At 43.0% G+C, this 26,200-nt stretch overlaps 1 protein-coding gene across 1 annotated transcript in view; it reads left to right on the top strand.

The window, feature by feature from the left end:
* Positions 1 to 26,200, top strand: part of MEI1 (meiotic double-stranded break formation protein 1) — a 67,058-nt gene that overhangs the window by 24,257 nt on the left and 16,601 nt on the right. The window contains exons 16-22 of the mRNA XM_082420757.1: positions 286 to 346; positions 1,670 to 1,767; positions 4,322 to 4,490; positions 9,699 to 9,846; positions 15,802 to 16,077; positions 20,352 to 20,517; positions 21,638 to 21,742. Coding sequence (XP_082276883.1) covers positions 286 to 346; positions 1,670 to 1,767; positions 4,322 to 4,490; positions 9,699 to 9,846; positions 15,802 to 16,077; positions 20,352 to 20,517; positions 21,638 to 21,742 — 1,023 coding nt within the window. The remainder of the gene's footprint in view (positions 1 to 285; positions 347 to 1,669; positions 1,768 to 4,321; positions 4,491 to 9,698; positions 9,847 to 15,801; positions 16,078 to 20,351; positions 20,518 to 21,637; positions 21,743 to 26,200) is intronic.

Genomic DNA, 26,200 nt, shown 5'->3' with positions numbered 1-26,200 from the left:
AAGGAAGATGGACTTTTATTCAGTACCTACTCTGAGCTAAGTATTTGTTAGATCTTCTATATTCATTTATTTTACTTAGTTTCACAACAACCTTCGAGGTATAGATATCAAAACTGAGTCTCAGAGAAGTTAAATAAGTGTTCCAGAGTCACATTTCTAGATAGTGATGGAGCACATTTTAAACCCGGGTCTGTGTGACTCCAGAACTAGTACCACCCAGACTTGGGAGTTTCTGTAACAAGTCTAGTTTAAATTGCTCTCTGCTTTCTTCTCAATTCTCCCAAGCTGCCTCATCCTTCATACAGCTGACCCTGGAACTGAAGGCCAGGTTCTGCAGCGGCCTGAGGTATGTATGGTCCCAAGGGGACAAGTGGCCTTCTTGACTGGACAAGTGGAAATTTCTGATTGGTGTGGTTTAGTCATAGGACCTTGGGGGGGATTGACACAGCGTGGGAATTGCTCAGAAGCTGATGGTACGAGCTGGATGGGCTTCTGTAACTTTTACTTGTCTGGTTCTGATGAGACTTTCATTCCATGTGATACTTGGATGGGCACCTGTAACATCAAAACTGGAAGGGCTCTTAGAGATCATTTGTCTAACCCCTCATTTTACAAACAAGGAAACCAAGGCCCTCACAGGGTAATCGATGCTGTGTCCATCAAGAGAGAGTCATGTTATAGTTGCTGCCAGCCCAGCAATTCCAGAGGAGAGACTCTCTTGTTAAAGTAGAGAGGTTGCTGCCTCAGTCTGTCTCTTTAGGTTTCTAGGACAGCCTTCCGTGCCTTCCCATTTTTGATTTGCCACCTGTCTCTGCATTTACTCAGCAGATTCCACTTGTTACTGCCTGCAGTCCTCAAGGTGACCTCAGTGCAGTGTCTAGCTCTCCTTCCATATCTCCGAATAGAACACCAACATTCAGGAGGGAATACAGGGATCCACCTGGATTCAAAGTCACAATTTTAGATGTTTGTAGTTCTCCTCAGCTACCCATTTTGGATTCAACAGCTTCCTCTTTTTCTAGTACTCCTCAGCCCTTTCCTGACCCAGGAGGACTTTTTTGTTTATATGTTTTATTTTATTTTATTTTATTTTTTAAATAAATTTATTTATTTTATGTTTGGCTGCATTGGGTCTTCGTTGCTGCGCACGGGCTTTCTCTAGTTGCAGCGAGTGGGGGCTACTCTTCGTTACGGTGCGCGGGCTTCTCATGCGGTGGCTTCTCTTGTTGCGGAGCATGGGCTCTAGGTGCGTGGGCTTCACTAGTTGTGGCGCGCGGGCTTAGTTGCTCCATGGCATGTGCGATCTTCCTGGACCAGGACTCAAACCTGTGTCCCCTGCATTGGCAGGCGGATTCTTAACCACTGCGCCACCAGGGAAGCCCTATATGTTTTATTAAATTGGAGCTTAGTAGCCCTCCTTGATTTATTTTTTTCAGGAAAGTTTTAGTGAATGCCTATATGGGCCAAGTGCCTAAGTTACATCTGTGGGCAGCAGGTTTCATATTTACTTTTCACAGCTACCTCCAGACCTTCTCTACCAGGGCCATGGTTAGAATTTCATTGGGCTCTGGCACAAAGCAGTGGTGCCCCAGTACACGGCAGGGATAATGCTGTCCCAGCCAAAGTAGCAATGTCCTCTTTTGTTCTATCTTCCTCTTCTCCCACTAAGTCACTCAGCCCTAAACCAGGTGTGTTCCAGTTTCCTCTACTACATGTGCATCAACCTCCTCTCAGCTCCAGAGAAGACAGGACCACCTTCCCAAGAAGGTAAGATGCTATAGTTTGACCACTTATGAGGTCTGTGGTGGTCTTTTAGAGTCTGGATGCCTTGCTGATTGACTGGGTAGTGAGTCAGTACAGTAATAAGAAACCTTTGCTTGAAGCTACCCAGAGGAACCATGGAATCATGGAATGATGGAACTGTAGGCTGCTTCCTAGGGAGGTGAGATAATAAATCAGAAAACAGTGGAATCCAAGCCTCTGGGACCTTTAGACCTTAAGGGTTGAGAAGGACCCTAAAGCTCAACAAGTCCAGTTCCTCCCCGTGACCAACTTCTCTGCATCGTCCCTCACACCAGGCCTCTTGCTCTCTGCCTGTTATCTCCAGAGACCTTTGCTCAAAATATCTTGAACAGCCTGTTTCATTTCTTCGTTCCTTCATTCAAGAAATATTTCTTGAGCATCTACTATGCCAGACTCTATTCAAGGAGCTGGCAATAGGGATACAAAGTCCTGTTCTAATGGAGTGGGAGAGGCAGACAATAAACACGTAGATATAATGTCAGGGGTGGATGGGTGCTATGAAAAAAAATAAAGCTAGGTGAAGGGATGGGGGTGATGGAAGGAGGAGGTACACGTTAGATAGGGTTTTCATGAGGAGGTGAGGAGGTGGCATGTTGGCGGAGGTCTGAGTGAGGTCAAGGAGTCCCATGCACCATCTAGGCAGGGGGAGCGGCAGATGCAGGGCTGAGAGCTGGAGGTTTTCCCTTTTGCTGAGTATTAGTTGAGCTTCTGCAGCATGTCAGGGGAGGCCTAAGTGCAGCTGCGGATACAGTGATAATTACGGTATGTTCTCTGCCCTAAGGAGTTCCTCTATCCTAGACCTCTCCCTCTTGCTATAACATAAAACAATTTAATCATTGTTTTATTCATTCATTCAACAAATATCGTGCCTTCTTTGTGGGTGACATTTGCTGCTGGCTGTGTTTCCTCTTTTTACATTTATGAAGATGTTGTCTTCTCCCTACCGACTTCCCAAACCGCTCTTTTTCCTTTGTCTTTCTCAGAGACTATGCTGAGAGAGACAAAAGCACAGGTGAGCGTTTTCATTCCTTCCAACACGGCTTGGCTCCTAGTTCTCTCACTGTACCAGCCACTCCTCTCTGCTCGGTGTCCAGCTCTCTGCCTCCTATTCTGGTGTGGTCTGGCCTGCACAGAGAATGACATGATGACTTCTGCCACGGTGGCAGCCGCATCACAACAGCCTCTAGTGTTCACCAGCACCAGCCCCTGCTGCAGGCAGCTCCCTCTATTGTTGGAATAGGAGGGGCCCCACATGTCTGCCCCCTCAGACCCTGAGATCTTGTCATATCTCAGATCACCAGGAAGAGCAGCCGACCTTACTTACATGCAGACTGCTTCTTTCTTTTATGTATGGATGTGCGAGGCTCAAGGATATTAGTTTTGTTATTATCGCAATGGTCATAGTGTGCTTTGGTGGAAAAAGCCCTAAGCTTAGAATTAGGAAACCTGACCTGACTCTGCTAGCACATCGCAGTGGGACATTTTCCATCTCACCTTCCACTTGGCCGTAGGCCCACTGCACTGGCAGGATGGACCCTTTCATTTGACCTCTAACTTGGCCCCCTGCTTTCAGTTTCTCATCCTCCAACCAGTCTTCACCAACTGCTAGAGGATCTATCTGAAAATCAAGCCTTAACATCTAAACTACCCTGGCCTTCAACCATTGTCTCCAAACATCAGGCTGTGGGGCATAGTCCGACAGTGATGGAGTTTTCTCTGGTCTATGGTGAAATTTGGAAAATAAGGGTAATGTAGTGAATTTTCCATAAAGGTGACTTTATTCAAAATTTAAGCTCTGAGGTCCATATTCTTTTGGTATTCAAATGTTCTTTTAAGAAACAGAAGTTTCATAAGAAATTTAGGAATCTGCTCTCAGGATAAAATCCAAATTCTCTACTCATCATTCAAGGTCTTTCACAATCTAGCTACAAATTACATCACACAGTTCCACACCCCTAGCTCTCCACATCTCTTCACTGATGGGCCAGTCACACTGAACTCCTTGCTGCCCCTTATACACAACTTCCTCTTATGCCTCCAGGCTGCTGAACTCCTTGCTTCTTGGCTCAGGGAGTCTCTTCCCTCCTTTCTCTGCCTGTTTTCTCTTCACCCTCCACAGTTCCCTCCTCTTTGAGCTTGCCCTCCCTGTTGCAGGTGGCGTGAGTCACTCTCTCTTCCACGCTTGAACATGGCACTGATCACATGTCCTGTAATTATCTGTCTCATTATCTGTTTTTTCCCACCAGCTGCCAGCTACTGGAGGTAGGGCCCATGTCTCACAGCCTGGCCTAGAGTAGCCAATCAGTGGACATTGTCAAGTGAACCAATGTATCCATGTCCTTCCACATGCTACCTTTAGTCTCTCCTGGTAGAGAGGAAGAAGAGACTGATTTCCTTTTATCCGGCGTGTATCCTTGCTACCCTGTGCAGTACTCTATATGTAGTAGACACTCATGTGCTCATTACCTGCTCTCCTGTGTCCTTTGTGTGATTTTTCTCCTGCTTGTTCCCTCCCCAGAACTCTCTGCAGTGTCTGAGCTTCTGCAGCATGGGCTGCCCCAGATAAGCAGCAGGAGCCCTGAAAGCCTTGCTTTCCTGTCGGATCGCCAGTATGTGGAGGGAGCCACTCGCCAAAGACAGTACTGCATCCTGCTCCTCTTCTACCTGGCCTACATTCACGAGGACAGGTCAGTGCTCAGAGCTGGTGGCTGACAGTTGGTTCTGGAACCTACATCTTTAGCCAAGTTCAGTTCAATAAATGTTTACAGAGGCATCCTCTCCAAGCCTGGTGCTGGGCACTGGGGACACAGAGATAAGTGAGAAATGGCTTATATTCCTCAGGGGCTCACGTTTTGGAGAGGGGGTTAAGACAGGTGGGTAGTCTGTCTAGAGACAGAGGCCTAAAATGCTAATGAGAATTCCTTGATATCCCTGAGGGTGTTGTTCGTGCACCAAAAAAAAATGTCAGTGGCTTACTTTGGTTTTAAGAATTACTATACAATTTATTAAAATTTAAAATCAAAGGACTATTTTCTGTTAAGCTTTTAAAAAAATAATTTATTGAGGTAAAATTTACATAATTAAATTAACCATTTTAAAGTGAACAATTCAGTGGCGTTTAATATATTCACAGTGTTGTGCAACCACCATCTCTGTCTAGTTCCAAAATATTTCCATCACTGCAAAGTAAAACCTCTTATCCATTAAGCAGTCACTACCCATTCCTTTTTCTCCTCAGCTCCTGGCAACCAACACTCTGTGTTCTGTCTCTATGGATTTATCTATTCTGAACATTTCCTATAGATGTGATCATACAGTATGTGACCTTTTGCACCTGGCTTCTTCCACTTAGCATAGTGTTTTCAAGATTCGTCCAGTGAGCATAATGTTTGTAGCATGCATTGGTACTTTATTCTTTTTTTATGGCTGAATAATATACCGTTGTATATATACACCACAATTTGTTTATTCCTTCATCCGTGGCTGGACATTTGGGCTGTTTCCACCTTTGAGCTATTGTGAATAGTAATGCTGTGAATATGTGTATACATGTATTTGTTTGAGTACTTGCTTTTCTCTTCCTTTTCTGTATATACCAGGTGTAGAATTGAGGAGTCATATGGCAATACAATGTTTAACGTTTTGAGGAACTTCCAAATTGTTTTCCAGAGTAGCTGTAATCCTACCAGCAATATTTGAGGGTTCCAGTTTCTCCATATCCTTGTTAACACTGTTGTCCATCTTTTTGATTATAGCCATCCTAGCGGTTATGAAGTGGTTTTTGCACTGTGGTTTTGATTAGCATTTCCCTAATGACTAATGATTTTGAACATCTTTTCATGGCTTCTTGGGCATTTTTATGCCTTCTTTGGAGAAATTCAGATCTTTGGCCCATTTTTGTAACTGAGTTGTAAGAGCTCTTTATATGTTCTAGATACAGGTCCCTTATAAGATATATGATTTGCAATTTTTTTCTCCCGTTCTCTTAGTTGTCTTTTAACTTTCTTGATGGTATCCTTTGAAGCACAGAGTTTTAAATTTTTATTAAATCTAATTTTAAAAATCTGGGGGGGGGATGAAATATGTCTGTTTTTTCTGTTGTCATTTATGCTTTTGGTGTTGATTTTAAGAAACCATTTTCTAACCCAAAGTCATGAAGATTTACTCCTCTATTTTCTTCTATAATTATTTTCTTTCACAATTTTAGCTCTTACATATAGGTTTGTGATCCATTTTGAGTTAACTTTTATGATGGTGTGAGGTAGGTGTCCAATTTCTTTTTTTTTGCATGTGGCTTATACAGATGTTCCAGCGCCACTTGTTGAAAAGATTATTTTTCCCCCTTTGAATTGTTTTGACACCCTCATTGAACATCACTTGACCCATGTGATAGTTTAAAAGTTTTTCTCTGGACTTCCCTGGTAGCACAGTGGTTAAGATTCTGCCTGCCAATGCAGGGGACATGGGTTTGAGCCCTGGTCCGGGAAGATCCCACATGCCGCGGAGCAACTAAACCCATGCGCCACAACTACTGAGTCTGCGCACCACAACTACTGAGTCTGCGCACCACAACTACTGAGTCTGCGCACCTCAACTACTGAAACCCGCACACCTAGAGCCCCTGCTCCGCAACAAGAGAAGCCACCACAATGAGAAGCCCACTCACCGCGGCGAAGAGTAGTCCCCACTCTCCACGACTAGAGAAAGGCTGCGCACGGCAACGAAGACCCAACACAGCCAAAAATAAATAAATAAATTAATATATATAAAAAAGTTTTTTTCTTATTTTAAAACTCGTGCTTGGGGCTTCCCTGGTGGCGCAGTGGTTGAGAGTCTGCCTGCCAATGCAGGGGACACGGGTTCGAGCCCTGGTCTGGGAGGATCCCACATGCCGCGGAGCGACTGGGCCCGTGAGCCACAACCGCTGAGCCTGCTCGTCTGGAGCCTGTGCTCCGCAGCAGGAGAGGCCGCGATAGTGAGAGGCCCGCGCACCGCTGTGAGGGGTGGCCCCCACTTGCCGCAGCTGGGGAAAGCCCTTGCACAGAGACGAAGACCCAACACAGCCAAAAATAAATAAATAAATAAACCAAAAAAACCCCCTGTGCTTATTGTAAAAACTCAATAAAAATGATTGGCTATAACGTTAAAATACTTCCCCATACACCTGCCAGAGTTAACTACTATTAGGTACCCTCCATGAACTCTTCTGTGTGTTAACACAAATATAGGGGCTTCCCTGGTGGCGCAGTGGTTAAGAATCCACCTGCCAGGGTGGGGGATGCAGGTTCAAGCCCCGGTCCGGGAAGATCCCACGTGCCGCGGAGCAACCAAGCCCGTGCGCCACAGCTACTGAGCCTGCGCTCTAGAGCCCGCGAGCCACAACTACTGAGCCTGAGTGCCACAACTACTGAAGCCCACACGCCTAGAGCCCGTGCTCCGCAACAAGAGAAGCCACTGCAATGAAAAGCCCGCACACGGCAACGAAGAGTAGCCCCCGCTCGCCACAGCTAGAGAAAGTAACGAAGACCCAACGCAGCCAAAAATAAAAACAAAACAAAACAAAACCCAAAAAACCACACAAATATACTTTTTTTTTTTTTTAATATACAGAATGGGATATAATACAAGGTCTTCAACTTGCTTTTTAACTTAACAATGTATCTTGGACATCTTTCCATGCTGCTACATGTATTAATAGGTCTACCTTATTCTTTTGGTAGCATAATATTTATATTATGGCTATTATCCATTTTCTTTTTAGTTTTTAAATAAACATTTTATTTTGGAGTAATTTTAGATTTACAGAAAAGTTACAGGGAATACAGAGTTCCCTTATACTCTTCACCCATTTTCTCCTAATACATAACTGTGGTACATTTATCAAACTAAGACAGTAACATTGGCACATTACTATTTTTTCCAATTTTTTAAATTGTAAAATACAGACACATAAAATTTACCATCTTAACTATTTTTACTGTACAGTTCAGTAGTATTGAATACATTCATAATGTTGTGCTACCATTACCACCATCCATCTCCAGCACTCTTTTCATCTTGCAAAACTGAGACTCTATACCCATTAAACAGTAAGTCCATTCCCCCCTGCCCCCAACCCCTGCAACCACCATTTTACTCTCTGGTCCTATGATTTTGACTATGCTAAGTACTAATTATAGTGGAATCATACGGTATTTGTCTTTTTGTGACTGGCTTATTTCACTTAGCATAATGTAAGGTTCATCCAAGCTGTAGCATATGTCATAATTTCCCTCCTTTTTTGCACCAAGTAATATTCCATTGTGTATGTATATACCACATTTTGCTTATCTATTCATCTGTCGATAGACACTTGGGTTGCTTCCTTTTTTTATCTATTGTCAATAATGCTGCTGTGAACATAGGTATACAAATATCTCCCTGAGTCCCTGCTTTCGATTATTTTGAGTATATACCCAGAAATGGAATTGCTAGATCATCTGGTGGTTCTATTTTTAATTTTTTGAGGAGATGTCATACTGTTTTCCACAGTGGCTATACCATTTTACAGTCCCACCAACAGTGCACAAGGGTTCCAATTTCTTCACATCCTCTCCAATACTTATTTTTGTTTTTGTTTTTGTTTTGATAGTAGCCATCCTAATGGATGTGAGGTTGTTATCTCATAGTTTTGATTTGTGTTTCCCTAATGATAAGTGATGTTGAGCATCTTTTCATGTGCTTATTGGCCATTTGTATATCTTCTTTGGAGAAATGTCTATTCAAATCTTTTGCCCATTTTTTAATCAGATTGTTTGAACTTTTTTGTTATTGAGTTTTAGGAGTTCTGTATGTATTCTGGATATTAATTCCTTATTAGATATATGATTTGCAAATAATTTCTCCCATTCTGTGGGTTGCCTTTTTACTCTGTTGATAGTGTCTTTTGATGCACAAAATTTTAAAACGTTCATAAAGTCCAGTTTGTTTATTTTTTCTTTTATTGCCCATGCCGTTGGTGTCATAGCCAAGAATTCATTGCCAGAGTCAATGTCAAGAAAGTTTTGCCTTATGTTTTTTTCTAAAAATTTTATAGTTTTAGGTCTTAAGTGTGGATCCATTTGGGGTTAATTTTTTTTAATATCGGTTAGGTAAGAGTCTAACTTCATTCTGTTGCATGTGGAAATCTGGTTTTCCCAGCACCATTTGTTGAAAAGACTGTCCTTTCCCCATTGAATGGTCTTGGCACCCTTGTTGAAAAGCATTTGATGATATATGTGAAGGTACAATACTATTAACTAAGCTTTATTCAGATTTTACCCATTTTTCCTCTATTGTCCCTTTTCTGTTCTAGGACACAATCCAGGGTACTGCATTGCATTTAGTATTACCTATTTAAAAATGTTTAATTTGGGGGGGTTTTAATCTGATAGGTGAGACATAGGGTAGAAAATTTAAAAGATATAAAAGGGTATATAGTGAAGTCAGTTTCCTCCTCATTGCCATCTCCCTTGCATGTACAAATATAGACGTCTCCCTCCCCCAGAAAGTAACCCATTGAACACACAAATGTTTAATGATAAATACGAGAAGGGTGGACTGGCTCCCAAAGCAGGGCCTCCTGAACCCCAGAAACAGCATCCTTCTCTTTAACACTGCCGGTCCAGCTGCCTGATGCTTTACCTTCTAGGTGTGAGTGAGGAGTCTCTGGCCTCTAATAGAGCCTTGCACAAAGCATAGAACTATGTGCTATGCATGTGTGACGATGCTTTGTTAAGTATATACAACACACTCTTTGTGCAAGGTGTCATTAGATTGTGGACATGCTGGGACAGAAGGACAGTGGCTGAGGGAGGATGTGGCAGGGCAGGACAGCCATCTCTCCCTTTTTCACTCAGACTCTCCTTGGTTGACAGGTTTGTCTCAGAGGCGGAGTTATTCATGGCTGTGCGAAGCTTCCTCCTGTCTCTGCAGGACCAGGGTGAACGCCCTCCACTGGTGGTCTTCAGAGCTTCCATCTATCTACTTGCAATCTGCCAGGACAAAGACGGTGCGCTAGATGAGGTATGGACCAAAGTGCCTGGGGCTTTTCTTCCTCCTTCTGCACCTCTTTACATCACGGTTCCTTGGGAGACTATGATGATGTATATATAGAGAAGGTGGGTGGCAGAGAGAGAGAGTGTGTGTTGGGGGAGTGGGGGAAGATAGAGTGCTGATATATACATAGTCCTTGTAACTTAGCCAATTCTCTCAACAGTACTGGGAGGCAGAGATTATTATTTCCATTTCATAGATAAGAAAATCAAGACTTAGGTTAAAGTATTGATAACTTTTGCTAGGTCACACAGTTAATTGATGGCGTAACCAGGACTCCAGCTCAGACTTGACCAACTCCCAAGGCTCTTTTCTTAGTACCACCTCTGGTTTATGCAGGAGGAAAGAGGTGTGAGGTGTCTCCAGGTAACAGTTTATCGAGCAAAGTGTGTTGCCGGCACCCAGATCATTGTTAACCAGGCTGGTCTTGGATTGCTTTGAAGGTGGTTATATGGTACAAGTTTTCTCTCTCTAGCTTCTTTATAAACTCTCAGGGGTGGAGGACTGTGTCTGATTCATCGCTGGATCTCTCACCTTTTCCACTGAAAATTGCTTTTATTCCTTAGATGTGGACTCTTCAACCTCAAATTAAGGATTCTCTTCCTTCAGTGACTATTAATTTTGCCTTTTTTTAAATTACTATTGGGGCAAATGTGACATGAGCAGACCTGGTTTAATTTGAATGGAATCAGGAAGGTATAGTAGAAGTGCAAGTGTTCTCAAGTAAGACAGATGTAGGTTTATAATGTCCCATTGTCTCTCTTTTTGTGGTATTAGCAGACGTTGGTGATCATTCCCTAGATCCTTTAATTCATTAGGGATTGCAAAATATAATATCCTAATTCTGTCATTCTCTCTTTGTTTATTAACTGGACTATTTGTATAAAAAGAAACTTCTCTCACCAACTATTCAGTTACTCTGAATGGTAGATTGTATAGGAAGCATAGGGTGAATGTTTGATTCTTTCCCTTTAATTACCAGTTTTCAAAAAAAATGAGTTGGTTGCCTAGCACTCTCTAAAAGTGACCAAAGAGATTTTTTTTATTATCATGATGAACTCATCGATTTAAAAATATTTGATGGTTTCAATCCACTATATTATCCTTTTGAGGATCAAATCGTCCTATCTTTGGCCAGTGGGAGCCTATTCAAGGTTGCTCCTAAGTCCTTTTGACACAACCTTAGTAATCTTTGACAGAGTTTGAGTTTTCTTTTCTTTTTTTTTAAATAAATTTATTTATTTATTATTTTTATTGTTGGCTACTGCACGCGGACTTTCTCTAGTTGCGGCGAGCGGGGGCTACTCTTCCTTGCGGCGCGCGGGCTTCTCGTTGCGGTGTGCGGGCTTCTCGTTGCGGTGCTTCTCTTGTTGCCGAGCATGGCCTCTAGGTGCACTGGCTTCAGTAGTTGTGGCACGTGGGCTCTGGAGTGCAGGCTCAGTAGTTGTGGTGCACAGGCTTAGTTGCTCCACGGCATGTGGGATCTTCCCAGACCAGGGCTTGAACCCGTGTCCCCTGCATTGGCAGGCGGATTCTTAACCACTGCACCACCAGGGAAGCCTGAGTTTGAGTTTTCTAGTATCACAAGATGCTTCAGGCGTTCCTGCTCTCCCATCCTGTCTTGATCCTACCCAGTTAGGTTTTCACTCTTACCATATCCGTGAAAATGCACTTGTCAAAGTCACCAATAACAGATACATGGCTAAAGCCAATAGTCAGTATTTTAGTCATCATCTTACTTGACCTATCAACAACATCTCTTTTCTTTGAAACACTGCTTTTACTTGGCATCTAGAATACTGGGTATTCCTAGTTTTCCTCCTACTTCTCTGGCAGTTATGTCTCAGTGTCTTTTGCTGATTCTCTTTTATCGCCTTGACCTCTAAATGTTGTAGTACCCCAGGGCTCAGTCTGTGACTGCTTTTCTTTTTTCTCTAAACTTACTGCTTTGATGATCTCATACAGTCTCATGGTTTAATTCATGGCTGGATTAAACAAGATCACTCTGGCCACTAGGACAATATAACAGAGGAGTACAAGGGTGAGGGTGCCGAAACCAGTTAGGAGGCTACAGCAATAATGTAGGCAAGAGAGGCAAGAGATAGTGGAGTAGGTGGTGAAAATCGTCAGCTTCTGGATATATTTTGAAGTTGGTGCCATAGGATCTCTTGATGTACCAGTGTGAAGTATGAGAATAAGAGAAAATAAAAGGATGTTTTCAAAGATTTTGGTTCTCATGAGGGTCAAAGAATTGTTGGATTGAAATACTAGAGGGAGTGAGCTGGAAAGATAGGAGGGATGGTCGTAAAATGGGATGCTTGAAATTGGGATTATTTGGGGGGGTGCAGTTCTTCGTAATCACAAGGTCCAGATACATGACCGTGGGAATGAATGGCTGAGGCAGGTAGAGGAGATTAGAAGAAGGAAGTAAGAGAATTTAGAGGCCAAGGTTTTCGAACTAAAGAAGTGGGAGTGAAAATAGCCTCCCTTGAGAGACTGTAGGCAAAACAGGTTTTTGGCAGAGAATCAAAGCAGCAAGGTGAAGGGAATATTCAAAGAGGTACAGGACATAGGGAATTTGCTGATAACTGTGAGTGAGTTCTAGAGGGCACGTGGAAGGGTTGTGGAGCTGTGTAAGAGTGGGAGATGGGATCTGAAGAGGGCATGTCCTGAGCCATATGGGGGTGACCTGAAATTTCTGGGCTTTCTGAGGTGACTGATGTAAACGGGGGAAAAGGACACAATAGGAATAGTCCTGATGGCTTCAAGACTAATAATCGTGGCAAGACTGGTTCTTGGGGGCCATCTCTTCCCATCTACCAGTGGGTGTGGAGACTTAGAAGGTAGTTTATGGAGGAGCTCCAGATTTCCCCTCTTAGGTGTGAATCCATAAATGATATATAACATTGTTTTGCATTTTAAAAATTCTTATATAAATATATAAATGGCAATATACAGTCACAACTTGTTTTTTTTTACTTCATTTTTGTTTTTCTATTTTTATTTATTTATCCAGGTTTTTAAAAATTGTGGTAAAATACACAAACATAAAATTTACTATCTTAACCATTTTTAGTGTACAGTAATGGTATTATGTACATTAATATTGTTGTGCAACTGTCTCACCACCATCTATCTCCAGAAATCTTTTCATCTTGCAAAACTGAAACTCTATACCCATTAAACAATAACTCCCCTATGTGCATTGACCACTTATCATGTGCCAGGTGCCAGGTGCCATGTGGGTCCCTGTCAGGGTTGAGGTGAATCAAACAAACTCCCTGCCCTCAGGGAGCACCAGCTTGACAAGAGAGACAAAAAGATCTCCTACAAGGCAGGGAACAGCTGCAGTGCTTCCTGGAGCTGGAGGACCATTGAGAGCTATGAAAGCACAAGGAGCAAGAGGTTGTGTCCGATTGTGGCATCAGAGAGGCTTTGTGGAGGAGATGGTGGTAGTGAAGGGAGAACTTTCAGGCTGAGAGTAGAGCAAGATTTAAGATACAGAAGTGGGGAGTTACCCAGTCTATCCATTCAAGGAAGGAAGCCTAGTTTAGTGTGGCTTGGCTAGGTCATGTGGGAGACAGAGTGGAAAGAAGCTGGGAGGTAGACCTAAGTCTTTAACAACATGCTCGAAAAGGAAATTAAGAAAACAATTCCATTTACAATAGCATTAAGAAATTAAATATATAGGAATATATTTAACAAAAGAAGTGCAAGGACTTGATCACTGAAAATCACAAAACGTTATTGAAAGAATTTAAAGAATACATAACTAAATAGAAAGACATCCTGTGTTCATGAATCAGAAGACTTAATAGCCAGTTATAAGATAAATAAGTGCTGGGGATGTAATGTACAGCATGATGACTACAGCTAACAATGTTGTTTTGTATATTTGAAAGTTGCTAAGAAAGTAGATCTTAAAAATTTTCATCACAAGGAAAAAACTTTTGTAATTATGTGAGGTGATGGATGTTGACTAAACTTATTGTGGTAATCATTTCACAATATATACATTTATCAGATCATTATGTTGTACTCCTTAAACTTATACAATGTTATACATCAATTATTTCTCAATAAAATTAGGAAAAAAGAAGACAATAGTGTTCAAATGGCAGTACTCCCCAAATTGATCTATAGATTCAACATAATCTTGATCAAAATCCCTGTTGCCTTCTCTTTTTTTTTTTTTTAAGATTTAATTTTATTAATTTTTGGCCGCATTGGGTCTTCATTGTTGCGCACAGGATTTCTCTAGTTGCAGCAGGCATACTCTTTGTTACGGTGCGCGGGGGCTCTTCTCATTGCAGTGGCTTCTCTTGTTGCGGAGCACGGCCTCTCGGCATGCGGGCTTCAGTAGTTCTGGCACGCAGGCTCAGTAGTTGTGGTGCACAGGCTTAGTTGCTCTGTGGCATGTGGGATCTTCCCGGACCAGGGATCAAACCCGTGTCCCTTGCATTGGCAGGCGGATTCTTATCCACTGCGCCACCAGGGGAGTCCCTGACTTCTCTTTTTTTGTCCAGAAGTGGACAAGTTGATCCTAAAATTTATATGGAAATGCAAGGGACCCAAAATAGCCAAAACAATCTTGAAAACGAAGCACAAGGGCTTTCCTGGTGGCGCAGTGGTTAAGAATCCGCCTGCCAATGCAGGGGACCACGGGTTTGATCCCTGGTCCGGGAAGATCCCACATGCCTCAGAGCAACTAAGCCCTTGCACCACAACTACTGAGCCTGCGCTCTAGAGCCCGTGTACCACAACTACTGAGCCAGCGTGCCACAACTACTGAAGCCCGCGCACCTAGAGCCCTTGCTCTGGAACAAGAGAAGCCACTGCAGTGAGAAGCCCGCACACCGCAATGTGGAGTAGCTCCCACTCGCCGCAACTAGAGAAAGCCTGCGTGTAGCAACGAAGACCCAACACAGCCAAAAAAATTAATAAATTAAAAAAAAAAGCACAAGGTTGGAGGACTCACACTTCTTAATTTAAACTTACTACAAAAATAGAGTAATCAAGACAGTGTGGTTCTGGTATATGTCTAGGTTAGACAACCAGATCAATGGAATAGAACTAAGAGTCCAAAAATAAACCCATATATTTTTAAAAGGATGCCAAGACAATTCAGTGGGGAAAGAATAGCCTTTTTAATAAATGGTGTTGGGACAGCTGGATAGCCACAAGCAACAGAATGAAGTTAGACCCTTACCTCATACCGTACACAAAAAATAAATCAAAATAGATCAAAGACCCAAATAAAGAGTGAAAACTATAAACTATAAAATTCTTAGAATAACATGTTAAGGAATTTGAGCTTTGTAATATGTGCAATGGGAAGAGATAGGTTTTTGAGGGTTAATAAATGATTCCAAACACCTGCCATTTGCTTTCTCTGTGCCAGGCCGTATGCCAAGTGCACAGATTAATCTGCCGCAATCCCTGCCCTCAAGCATCTCAAGTCTAGTGTGGGAGGTAGACAAGTACACGCTGACAATTATGATACACTGTGGTATCATTATAGAGCTGGGTTTGTCAGCCATGGCACTGTTAACATTTTGCACAGTATAACTCTTTCCTGTGGGAGGCTGTCCTGTGCATTGTAGGATATTTAGCGGGATCCTGCTCTCTCCTACTAGATGCCAGTAGCACTCTCCCAATCAAGACAATCAAAAATGTCTGTAAACATTTTAAAATGTCCTCTGAGGAGCAAAATCACCCCCAGTTGAGGACCACTGTTATAAGGTAAGCGCTGTGAGGTTTTCTTTTCACTAGAGGGTGCTGGGATGAGCCAGTGTAGATATCCTGGAGCACCGAGAAGCCAGTACATTTTTCCCAGTCATGTCTTGGCTGTCTATGTTTGTTGGGGATTGGGGTCTCTTGAGTCTTCTGCAGGGTGTATTTAGCCCCTTTCTTCTTTGCCTCCAGGCTGTGGTTGGCGCCATCAGAAAATTACTAGAGGGCATCCTGGACCTGCACCTAGTCTACACCCACCACCCCCTCGTGCTCAGGTTATTCCTGTTGTATCCAGAGCTGATGAGTAGGTTTGGGCACCGTGTCCTGGAACTTTGGTTCTCCTGGGAAGAGAGCATCTGTGAGGAGCTGGATAATGTCGCCTCTGCTGGGCAGCCCACCCTTCCCGCCAGCTTAGCAGCCCTGTTTCATGTGCTCAGAAGCAGCCCCAGCACCCTGCTCATTTTGCTAGTAGGTGACCACTTGCTCATTTCTACATTCAGAGATGGTGGGCCCTCTCTCTCTGGGAGCTGGTTTATTGAGGTCAGGAGGCACCCGCAGCTGCTTCTGCCTGCCTCTGGACTTATCACTGTTTCCATGTGAGTAGGAGGTCCTTTCAGCTGGCAGGTGCCTGGTTTCTGTAAGTCTGTACTCTTTCTTAAGTCTGATGGAGGTCTGCTCACTGAGAGATATGTGCCTCTCTAATCCCCAGGGGATATACCTATGAAATGCTGACCTCAGTCACCATTCCCTCTCTCCTCCCTGTCTTCTCTTAAGCATATTCTGTTAACAAGGGTTTGATGTCATAGGGGACCCCTGGGGCATGTAGATGAAGATGTCTGATAGCAGAGGGACTCAGCCTCTTTTCTACCATAACTCTCAGGATAATGTTACATGTGCAACACCCTCCCTTAGCCATACCCAGAATTTTTTTGTCATGAGTTTATTGCATATTCCAATGCTTTTTTAATGAAGTAAGACATCCTATAATTTCTATCAGGTACATCAGTTAGATAAGTAGGCTGCCTGCTGTCTGCAGTTTCTAACACACTGACTTTAATTCCATCTTTTTTTCCTCATTATTATAGAGATGACTGCTATAATTTATATATATATTTTAAAAAGGAAATTATTTACACATTTGACAGTTTGTATTTAGTGACCAGTTACTAGTTTTAGGTCCCAAACTGAGCACACTAGCATATGAGACACTCTTTTTAGAACCCCTGCCTTCAATGCCAGTTCACTTACTTGGCCCCCCGCCCCTTAGTCCTGGAAGAATGACATAGCCCTTTTGAGAAGAGGGGGTGTTCCTTTGATATTCTTATCATCAACAAACATGATTCCCTGACTTTATTGGAGTGACTGTGGTGGAAATAACACCTGCATATTATATATCTCACATCCTTAGGTACCTACATCTGTCTGTATTCACGTTCTCATGCACACACTCCCCACTCAGACTTAAATCTTCACCTTCTTCCCTGAGATCTGTCGTCTTGTGAAATCACACACGTGTTGGCTTGATAGGGGCCACATTCATGCTTTGGCTCAAATTCTTCCTTGGAGGAGGAAGAAGAGAGAAGAAGGAACGGGTTAAAAATAAACCATTAGTGCATAGGGAAAGAAGGAAAGATGGGATGCCAGGCAGAGTAGCAATGGACAGAGCTAAGATACTGGATTTTCTTTGCCAGGTAATGTATTCAGGGTCAATTCCTCACACATAACAGGTACTTATAAATCTTTGCTGACCTGTTGAGTTAGGGGTCTGAACAGATCTAAGTCTCTCAAAAAAGAAAAATTCAGATCTTCTGAGAAAGATACTAATCATGGTATCTTATTTTTTTCTTTTTAAACAGATGAAGAAATAGGTTTAGAGAGATTTGTCCAAGGTCACAAGAGCTGAGATTAAAACCCAGATTTTGACTCCCTAATGTTCTTTCCAGTAAACTCAGCTAAATTCAGTGTTTCATCTAATGGGAGAGCTGTTGGTTTGAGCACTAGGGATATAGGGATGAATTTCACCTAGTCCCTGCCCCATGGGCCAGTGAGGGACTCAGGCACAGCAAACCACTAACAACTGGAAGATGACGGCTTCTCTGAGCTTCGGTTTCCTCACATGCATAAGGGAGGTAACATGGGGATAAATGAAAGAATATATAGGAACACTTGTGATATGCTGTACACGGTAGACTATCATTCACTGATTATTGACTGACTCTGAACCAGATAAAGAATGTTAATCTCACAGAGGCTTATTGAATTGCCAGGGTCATATAGCTAATAAAGATCATGACCATGACTGGAGCCTAAATTAATGAGTTTTTCACTAAATTAGATCCTAGAAACATCCGTGGTAAGAAAAAATAGCAAGGAACAGCTTTGTTGTTTATTCATATATATATAAATCCTACCATTTCTCCCCAGCTTCTAGCCACACAAAATATGTGTTGGTACCAATTTCTGTTTTTGATATGTGTAATTAACAGCTGAAAACAAAGCTGTTAATTGCCACTCTTATCAACGGGTGGTCTTTCATGTAGGTTGTTTATATGTAAAAAACAGAAGCTCTGTTTGTTCCCTGCTTGGCCACATCCCTCTGGTCGGTCCAGTCCCAGAGAGTTCTGGACAGCGCTGGACAGGAGAGACTTGGGAGTGGGCCATGCTCCACCCAGAGCCTTCCCACTGACCCATATGGTGGGGTGCACTCCTTCCCCTGGCATTCACCATGGCTGCCAAATGCTAAGTAGCCCCCTTCCTTTTGCACTGTTAACATTTACTAACTCAGGTTTCTAAGGAACCAGCTCTGGCAGTCAGGCAGCCGTGTGCCAGTGAAGGAGCAGGACTGGGAAACTGGTTTGGCCTTGGGCCCTGTGACCTTGGGCAAATCACACCTCATCTGGGCTTTAGCCTCATACTCTGTAAAGTAAAAAAGGTTGGTGGAAATGAACCTCTAGCCCTCTCATTCTGAGATCCTCTTCTTCCAGAGATGTTTTCTGAGTCCCTACAAGGTAACAAAAATGAAGCCAGTCTCATCTCTGCCCTTCATTAAATCTTTAGTGTGGTAGAATTTACAATGCCACTGCTTTCTTGATAGGCAAACTACTTAATCTGTTCCAGTTTGCTCATTTGAAAAATCAGGGTGCACCTAACTGGAAGAGTTATCATGAAGATACAGATAATGTATAAACAAACATATAACTACAGTTTAAACACAGCACAATACCTGACATTATCAGGCCCTAATTGAGCGACTGCTATTGATAATGTCAACAAAAATTAATCAATAGTCAATCTAAGAAAGAAATGGAAAATTTTATTTGAGCCAACCTGAGGATTATAACCCAGGAGACAGTCTTTCAGAAAGCTCTGAAGGAAATTCCCTGGCGGTCCAGTGGTTAGGAGTCTGTGCTTCCACTGCAGGGGGAAAGGGTTCGATCCCTAGTTGGGGAACTAAGGTCCTGCAAGCCACGTGCTGTGGCAAAAAAAAAAAAAAAGGAAAGCTCTGAGGACTGTTCTGCCTGTAAGAGGTCAAAGCACAGTGATATAAGTTTTTGAGACACATGGTTAAATGACGTGTTATTGACAGTTTACACAATCCAGATCTACATGTACAAAGCAAGTAGTGGGTCACAGGTCACTTGGCTCCTTACAAGATTAAGAAGGAAATTATCCCCTAAGGAGTTGTGTGTTGTGACCCTTGACGAGATTAAGAAAGAATGTTGTCTCCTAAGAAGGTCTGGTTAATGCAGATGCACAGTATACGCCAAAGGGGAGGGAGGAGGCCCAAACGAGTAGAAAAAAATTTTTGTTAATTTTTCTTATCTTGCTATAAAATATGAATTATTTCATCAATATTATAGTTGTTTCTCTGGCAGCTGTGGAGGTTTTTAAAGAGCCAAGCCCAGACACCCCTGTGCTACCCAGTGATCAGCCCATCTGGATTTGTCTGGCCAGTTGCCCTGTAATCATGTCTCTCTGTGTGTCAGAAGCTGTCTTCCCTGGAAAGGGAGTCTGTGTGTAACCTTGGTTTCATGACACTCAGCCCTAACTGGCCTGTCCAACGGAATTGGCTTGTTTGAGCTGGAAGGTGCCAGGAGCTATCAGTAGGATAGCCTCTGGTGTGGCTTCTGCTGGCTTTGCCTTTAACATATACTCATTAAAATAACTCTGAAAGCAAATAAAAAGCAATGTTCTTTGCCACCGTCTGAAACCAAGGCCTTTACACCTTGGGGCAGAAATAGCCAGATGCCATGGCGGAGACAGGGCCTAATCTGGTCCTTGCTTCCCTTCCTGTGCCCTGAATCTGTCCTAACCCATCCTCTGCCTGCCCTGTGACATCTCCATCCCCCGCCCCCTTCTCCCTTAAGGCACACTCAGGTCCCCTGTTCTGAAATAACCTCTTCTTGACCCTGTAATTCCATTTACAAGAGAGAGGCATCCGGGAAAGTAGAAAGAGCTTTGGGCTTGGAGTTAGGAGACCCGTATTCAAATCCTAATTGTGCCACTTACTAGTTTACATGAACTTTGGCACATCACATAATCTCTCTGAGCCTCCATTTTCTCCTACTTAGGATAGACTTATTTGACAGGATGATGCATGGTAGGTGCTGAGTGAGTGCTTCTTTCCCCAGGCTCTGTGACACCATCGTTTGGGGCCCTTCCCCAGCTCCTCTCTTTTTCACTGTCCACCTGTCTCTAACCATAATGCCCTCTGAGCTCTGGCTTCCTTCTCTCCTGCTCAGGACCTCATCTATTCCAGTCCAGTGGACACAGCCCACAAGGTACTGATCGTCTTGAGGACCTTTTTGAGGAGGAATGAGGATGTCCAAGTGGGCGGTCTCATCCGAGGCCACTTCCTGCTGATCCTACAGCATCTGCTGGTGGAACATGGGTCCTCCCCATCAGGAGGTCAGTCTGCAGCTGCTGGGAGCATGTATTGACCTGAAGGTCAGACAGAAGTGGCATCTCTGCCCTGATGAGGTCTGCTCTAGGAGAGAGAATCAGAGTTTTCTATGCAAAAGAAAAGTCAGACCAGTGGGGCATCAAACTAAACTTTATCTCCTTCCTCTCATTGGAGAGTGGGTGCTCAACATATTTGGTTTGTGTGTGTGGTTTGAGTGTGCTTATGTTTAATGTCTGCATGGGTGAGAGTATTTGATGTATGCATGCATGTCCCCACCCTGCCCAGCATGTGCTCAGAGCTGTTTGTCACAGGAATGGCAGCCTCCAGTTGGGAAGAAAAAAGGGGTAAATATTGGGGAGGTCAGGGAGGCAGCAGCAGCCAGCAGGGGCTGGGGAGGGGGTGGATCTCTGATGTATTGGAAGCTCCTGGTGAGATCCAAAGGGATGGTTTCTAAATCTGGAATGGGACTCCCTGGAGTCAAGAAAGCTTGATATTTGGTACAGTATGAAGACACTGAAAGACTGGGATTGGTCTGTTTACTCTTAGAAAGTTGAATTTTTAAATTAAATTTCAAAGCAATTAAGAGGAAGTAGGTAGAGAGCTGTGGCTCACTTGGTCCAGTTCTGATTGAGGATGGCGGTTTGGAGGTATGTTTAAGGGTATCTAGAAGAGCTGAGTCCTTCTTTTTCAGGGAAGGACAAGCCACAACTAACTGATAATACTGTTTGAGAGCCATGAGATTTCTTGGAAACACATAGTGGAATGACTGTGAGCACTGGATTGAGATTTGGGTTCAAGTCCTGGCCCTGGCCCTGAGGCTGTGGGGTCTTGGAGGTGTCACTCAGCCTCTCTGGGCCTCAGTTTTCTTAACTGCAAAATAGGAATAACAATCCCTACTTCACATGATTTTTAAGATGATTAAGTGAAATAATGAATTCCTGGTACCCAACCCAGAGCTGGCACTCAGTACGTCAGTTGCCCCTCTTCTAAATGAAGAAGGAAAAAGACAGGAAATAGGGGTAAATCCCAACAAACTATTTACTGCTGGTGGGTCGTGGGTGCCTGTCCGACCTTAGGGTGATATGATGGTCAATCCCCCTGACCAGCTCTCCTTGTTTCTCACAGCCTCGGGGAACCTGCCTTTGCTGCTGAGCCTCCTCTCCTTAGTGCAGCTGAGGAACGAGTCAGAGCAAGAACTGGACAGCATGGCCATGAAGCTCCTTCACCAAGGTGCTCTGGCTGCTTGGGACAGTGCCTGAGGGCCTGGGGCTGGGCGTGCTGTGGGTGTGCTCTCAGTAGTGCTGGCCTTGTTACTTTCTTCCACCCTTTCATCTTTTTGGAAGAAGCTGGTGAGCTAGTGAGTCAGTCTACTCCTGTGGGCTTCTTTTTTTTTTTTGGAGGAGAGAGAGGTTTATTGCAGGGCTGTGCAAGGAGAATGGGGACTCATGCCCCCAAACCCCGAACTCCCTGAAGGGTTTCAGCAAAGCATTTTTAAAGGCAAGGTGAGGGAGGAGGGTTGCAGGGTATGCAATCAGCTCGTGCACAGTTCCCTGATTGGTTGATCTCCAGTGGGCTTCTTGATAAAGGACCTTCCAGATCTTTCTCTGCTCATTCCCTGGGAATGTTTGGAAAATCAAAAAAAAAAAAAAAAATCATTGTGACAAGCTCCAGAATCAGGAATGCCTGGGTTTGTTCTCAGCTTAGTCACTAATTATGCAACCTTGGGCAGTAACCTAGCCTCTATGAGCCTTTGGTTCCTCATAGGTAAAATAATAGTGCGTACCTGATTTAGGGTTGATACAAAAATAACCGTAGATGTAGAATGCCACAGGATGCTTGGCACAGAGTAGGCCTTCATTGGGTACAATCCATGTATCTTCATTTTTCCTGGCACAAGCTCAGTTTTCCACCTCACCCCACAGCTGACTCAGGATCTGATGATCCAGTCACAGTTCTCTAGGCCTCTTTTCTACCCATACTCCAAACCTCTCAGGACCTTTTATTGCTCATTAATGCGGTCACTAGTTCATAGGCAGTACCCTCAGGAAGATTTGTTGAGGCAGGGTTGAAATTAATAGGAGAAATGGTGTGTCTTCAGTACCTGTGGACTGTCAGGTCCTCTGGCCACAGGTGAGGATGGTTTTTTTTTCCTGCCTGGAGCCCAAGGCTCCTCATGAGAAGATCAGTGTCCAGCTCAAAAAGAGCCTCCAAGCCTGACCTGGAGCTGGTCATCGCCCCGCCTGTCTTATCAGGTTAAGGGTGATGCTCAGCTGGGAGGGAGGTCTGTGTGTGACAAAAACAGCCATCAAAAGGGCCTCTAGGGAATGGACTTGAGGACACGGGGAGGGGGAAGGGTAAGCTGGGACGAAGTGAGAGAGTGGCATGGACATATATACACTACCAAATGTAAAATAGATAGCTAGTGGGAAGCAGCCACATAGCACAGGGAGATCAGCTTGGTGCTTTGTGACCACCTAGAGGGGAGGGGTAGGGAGGGTGGGAGGAAGACGCAAGAGGGAGGAGATATGGGGATATATGTATATGTATAGCTGATTCACTTTGTTATAAAGCAGAAACTAACACACCATTGTAAAGAATTATACTCCAGTAAAGATGTTAAAAAAAAAAAAAAAAAAAGCAGTAATCTTAAAAAAAAAAAAAAAAAGGGCCTCTAGGGAATTCCCTGGTTGTCCAGTGATTAGGGCTCCACACTTCCACTGCAGAGGGCATGGGTTTGATCCCTGGTTGGGGAACTAAGATCCCACAAGCCATACAGTGTGGCCAAATAAATAAATAAATAGAAAGGGCCTCTAACAGGAAGAAATAACAGGATGAAACATACACGTGAAATGAATATACATTTACGCATAACCCTTGAGTACTTTTTTTTTTTTAATTTATTTATTTATTTTTGGCTGTGTTGGGTCTTCGTTTCTGTGCGAGGGCTTTCTCTAGTTGCGGCGAGCGGTGGCCACTCTTCATCATGGTGCGTGGGCCTTTCACTGTCGCGGCCTCTCTTGTTGCGGAGCACAGGCTCCAGATGCGCAGGCTCAGTAGTTGTGGCTCACGGGACCAGTTGCTCCGCGGCATGTGGGATCCCCCCAGACCAGGGCTCGAACCTGTGTCCCCTGCATTGGCAGGCAGACTCTCAACCACTGCACCACCAGGGAAGCCCCCTTGAGTACTTTTATTTGAGAGCATTGAGGGTAGAGGACTGTAGTTCATGGGTGAGGGTACGGTTGGGGGGCCTGCTTCTCTGGCTGACCACAAGCCAAGTATAGTCAAGTGTGCTGTGGCTGCCAAAAAAGTGAATGGTGGGGCAGACAGCAGAAGCAAGAAGGACTCAACACCCACATTCACAGAAAGATAGACAAGTTGAAAAGGCAGAGGGCTATATACCAGATGAAGGAACAAGATAAAACCCCAGAAAAACAACTAAATGAAGTAGAGATAGGCAACCTTCCAGAAAAAGAATTCAGAATAATGATAGTGAAGATGATCCAGGACCTTGGAATAAGAATGGAGGCAAAGATCGAGAAGATGCAAGAAATGTTTAACAAAGACCTAGAAGAATTAAAGAACAAACAAACAGAGATGAACAATACAATAACTGAAATGAAAACTACACTAGAAGAAATCAATAGCAGAATAACTGAGGCAGAAGAACGGATAAGTGACCTGGAAGACAGAATGGTGGAATTCACTGCTGCAGAACAGACTAAAGAAAAAAGAATGAAAAGAAATGAAGACAGCCTAAGAGACCTCTGGGACAACATTAAACGCCACAACATTCGCATTATAGGGGTTCCAGAAGGAGAAGAGAGAGAGAAAGGACCCGAGAAAATATTTGAAGAGATTATAGTCGAAAACTTCCCTAACATGGGAAAGGAAATAGCCACCCAAGTCCAGGAAGCACAGAGAGTCCCATACAGGATAAACCCAAGGAGAAACAAGCTGAGACACATAGTAATCAAGTTGGCAAAAATTAAAGACAAAGAAAAATTATTGAAAGCAGCAAGGGAAAAATGACAAATAGCATACAAGGGAACTCCCATAAGGTTAACAGCTGATTTCTCAGCAGAAACTCTACAAGCCAGAAGGGAGTGGCATGATATACTTAATAAAGTGATGAAAGGGAAGAACCTAAAACCAAGATTACTCTACCCAGCAAGGATCTCATTCAGATTTGATGGAGAAATCAAAAGCTTTACAGACAAGCAAAAGCTAAGAGAATTCAGCACCACCAAACCAGCTCTACAACAAATGCTAAAGGAACTTCTCTAAGTGGGAAACACAAGAGAAGAAAAGGACCTACAAAAACAAACCCAAAACAATTAAGAAAATGGTCATAGGAACATACATATCGATAATTGCCTTAAACGTGAATGGATTAAATACTCCAACCAAAAGACACAGGCTTGCTGAATGGATACAAAAACAAGACCCATATATATGCTGTCTACAAGAGACCCACTTCAGACCTAGGGACACATACAGACTGAAAGTGAGGGGATGGAAAAAGATATTCCATGCAAATGGAAATCAAAAGAAAGCTGGAGTAGCAATACTCATATCCTATAAAATACACTTTAAAATAAAGAATGTTACAAGAGACAAGGAAGGACACTACATAATGATCAAGGGATCAATCCACGAAGAAGATATAACGATTATATATGCACCCAACATAGGAGCACTTCGATACATAAGGCAACTACTAACAGCTATAAAAGAGGAAATCAACAGTAACACAATAATAGTGGGGGACTTTAACACCTCACTTACACCAATGGACAGATCATCCAAAATGAAAATAAATAAGGAAACAAGCTTTAAATGACACAATAGACCAGATAGATTTAATTGATATTTATAGGACATTCCATCCAAAAACAGCAGACTACACTTTCTTCTCAAGTGCGCACGAAACATTCTCCAGGATAGATCACATCTTGGGTCACAAATCAAGCCTCAGTAAATTTAAGAAAAGTGAAATCATATCAAGCATCTTTTCTGACCACAGCGCTATGAGATTAGAAATCAATTACAGGGGAAAAAAAGTAAAAAACACAAACACATGGAGGCTAGACAGTACATTACTAAATAACCAAGAGATCACTGAAGAAATCAAAGAGGAAATCAAAAAATACCTAGAGACAAATGACAATGAAAACACAACGATCCAAAACCTATGGGATGCAGCAAAAGCAGTTCTAAGAGGGAAGTTTATAGCTATACAAACCTACCTCAAGAAACAAGAAAAATCTCAAATAAACAATCTAACCTTACACCTAAAGGAACTAGAGAAAGAAGAACAAACAAAACCCAAAGTTAGCAGAAGGAAAGAAATCATAAAGATCAGAGCGGAAATAAATGAAATAGAAACAAAGAAAACAATAGCAAAGATCAACAAAACTAAAAGCTGGTTCTTTGAGAAGATAAACAAAATTGATAAGCCATTAGCCAGACTCATCAAGAAAAAGAGGGAGAGGACTCAAATCAATAAAATCAGAAATGAAAAAGGAGAAGTTACAACAGACACCGCAGAAATACAAGGCATCCTAAGACACTACTACAAGCAACTTTATGCTAATAAAATGGACAACCTGGAAGAAATGGACAAATTCTTAGAAAGGTATAACCTTCCAAGACTGAACCAGGAAGAAACAGAAAGTATGAACAGACCAA

Source organism: Balaenoptera physalus, assembly GCF_965194825.1.
Source record: "Balaenoptera physalus genome assembly, chromosome: 13".
NCBI lineage: Eukaryota > Metazoa > Chordata > Mammalia > Artiodactyla > Balaenopteridae > Balaenoptera > Balaenoptera physalus.
The sequence above is the reverse complement of the archived record's forward strand: the minus strand, read 5'-3'. Positions and strand labels throughout refer to the sequence as shown.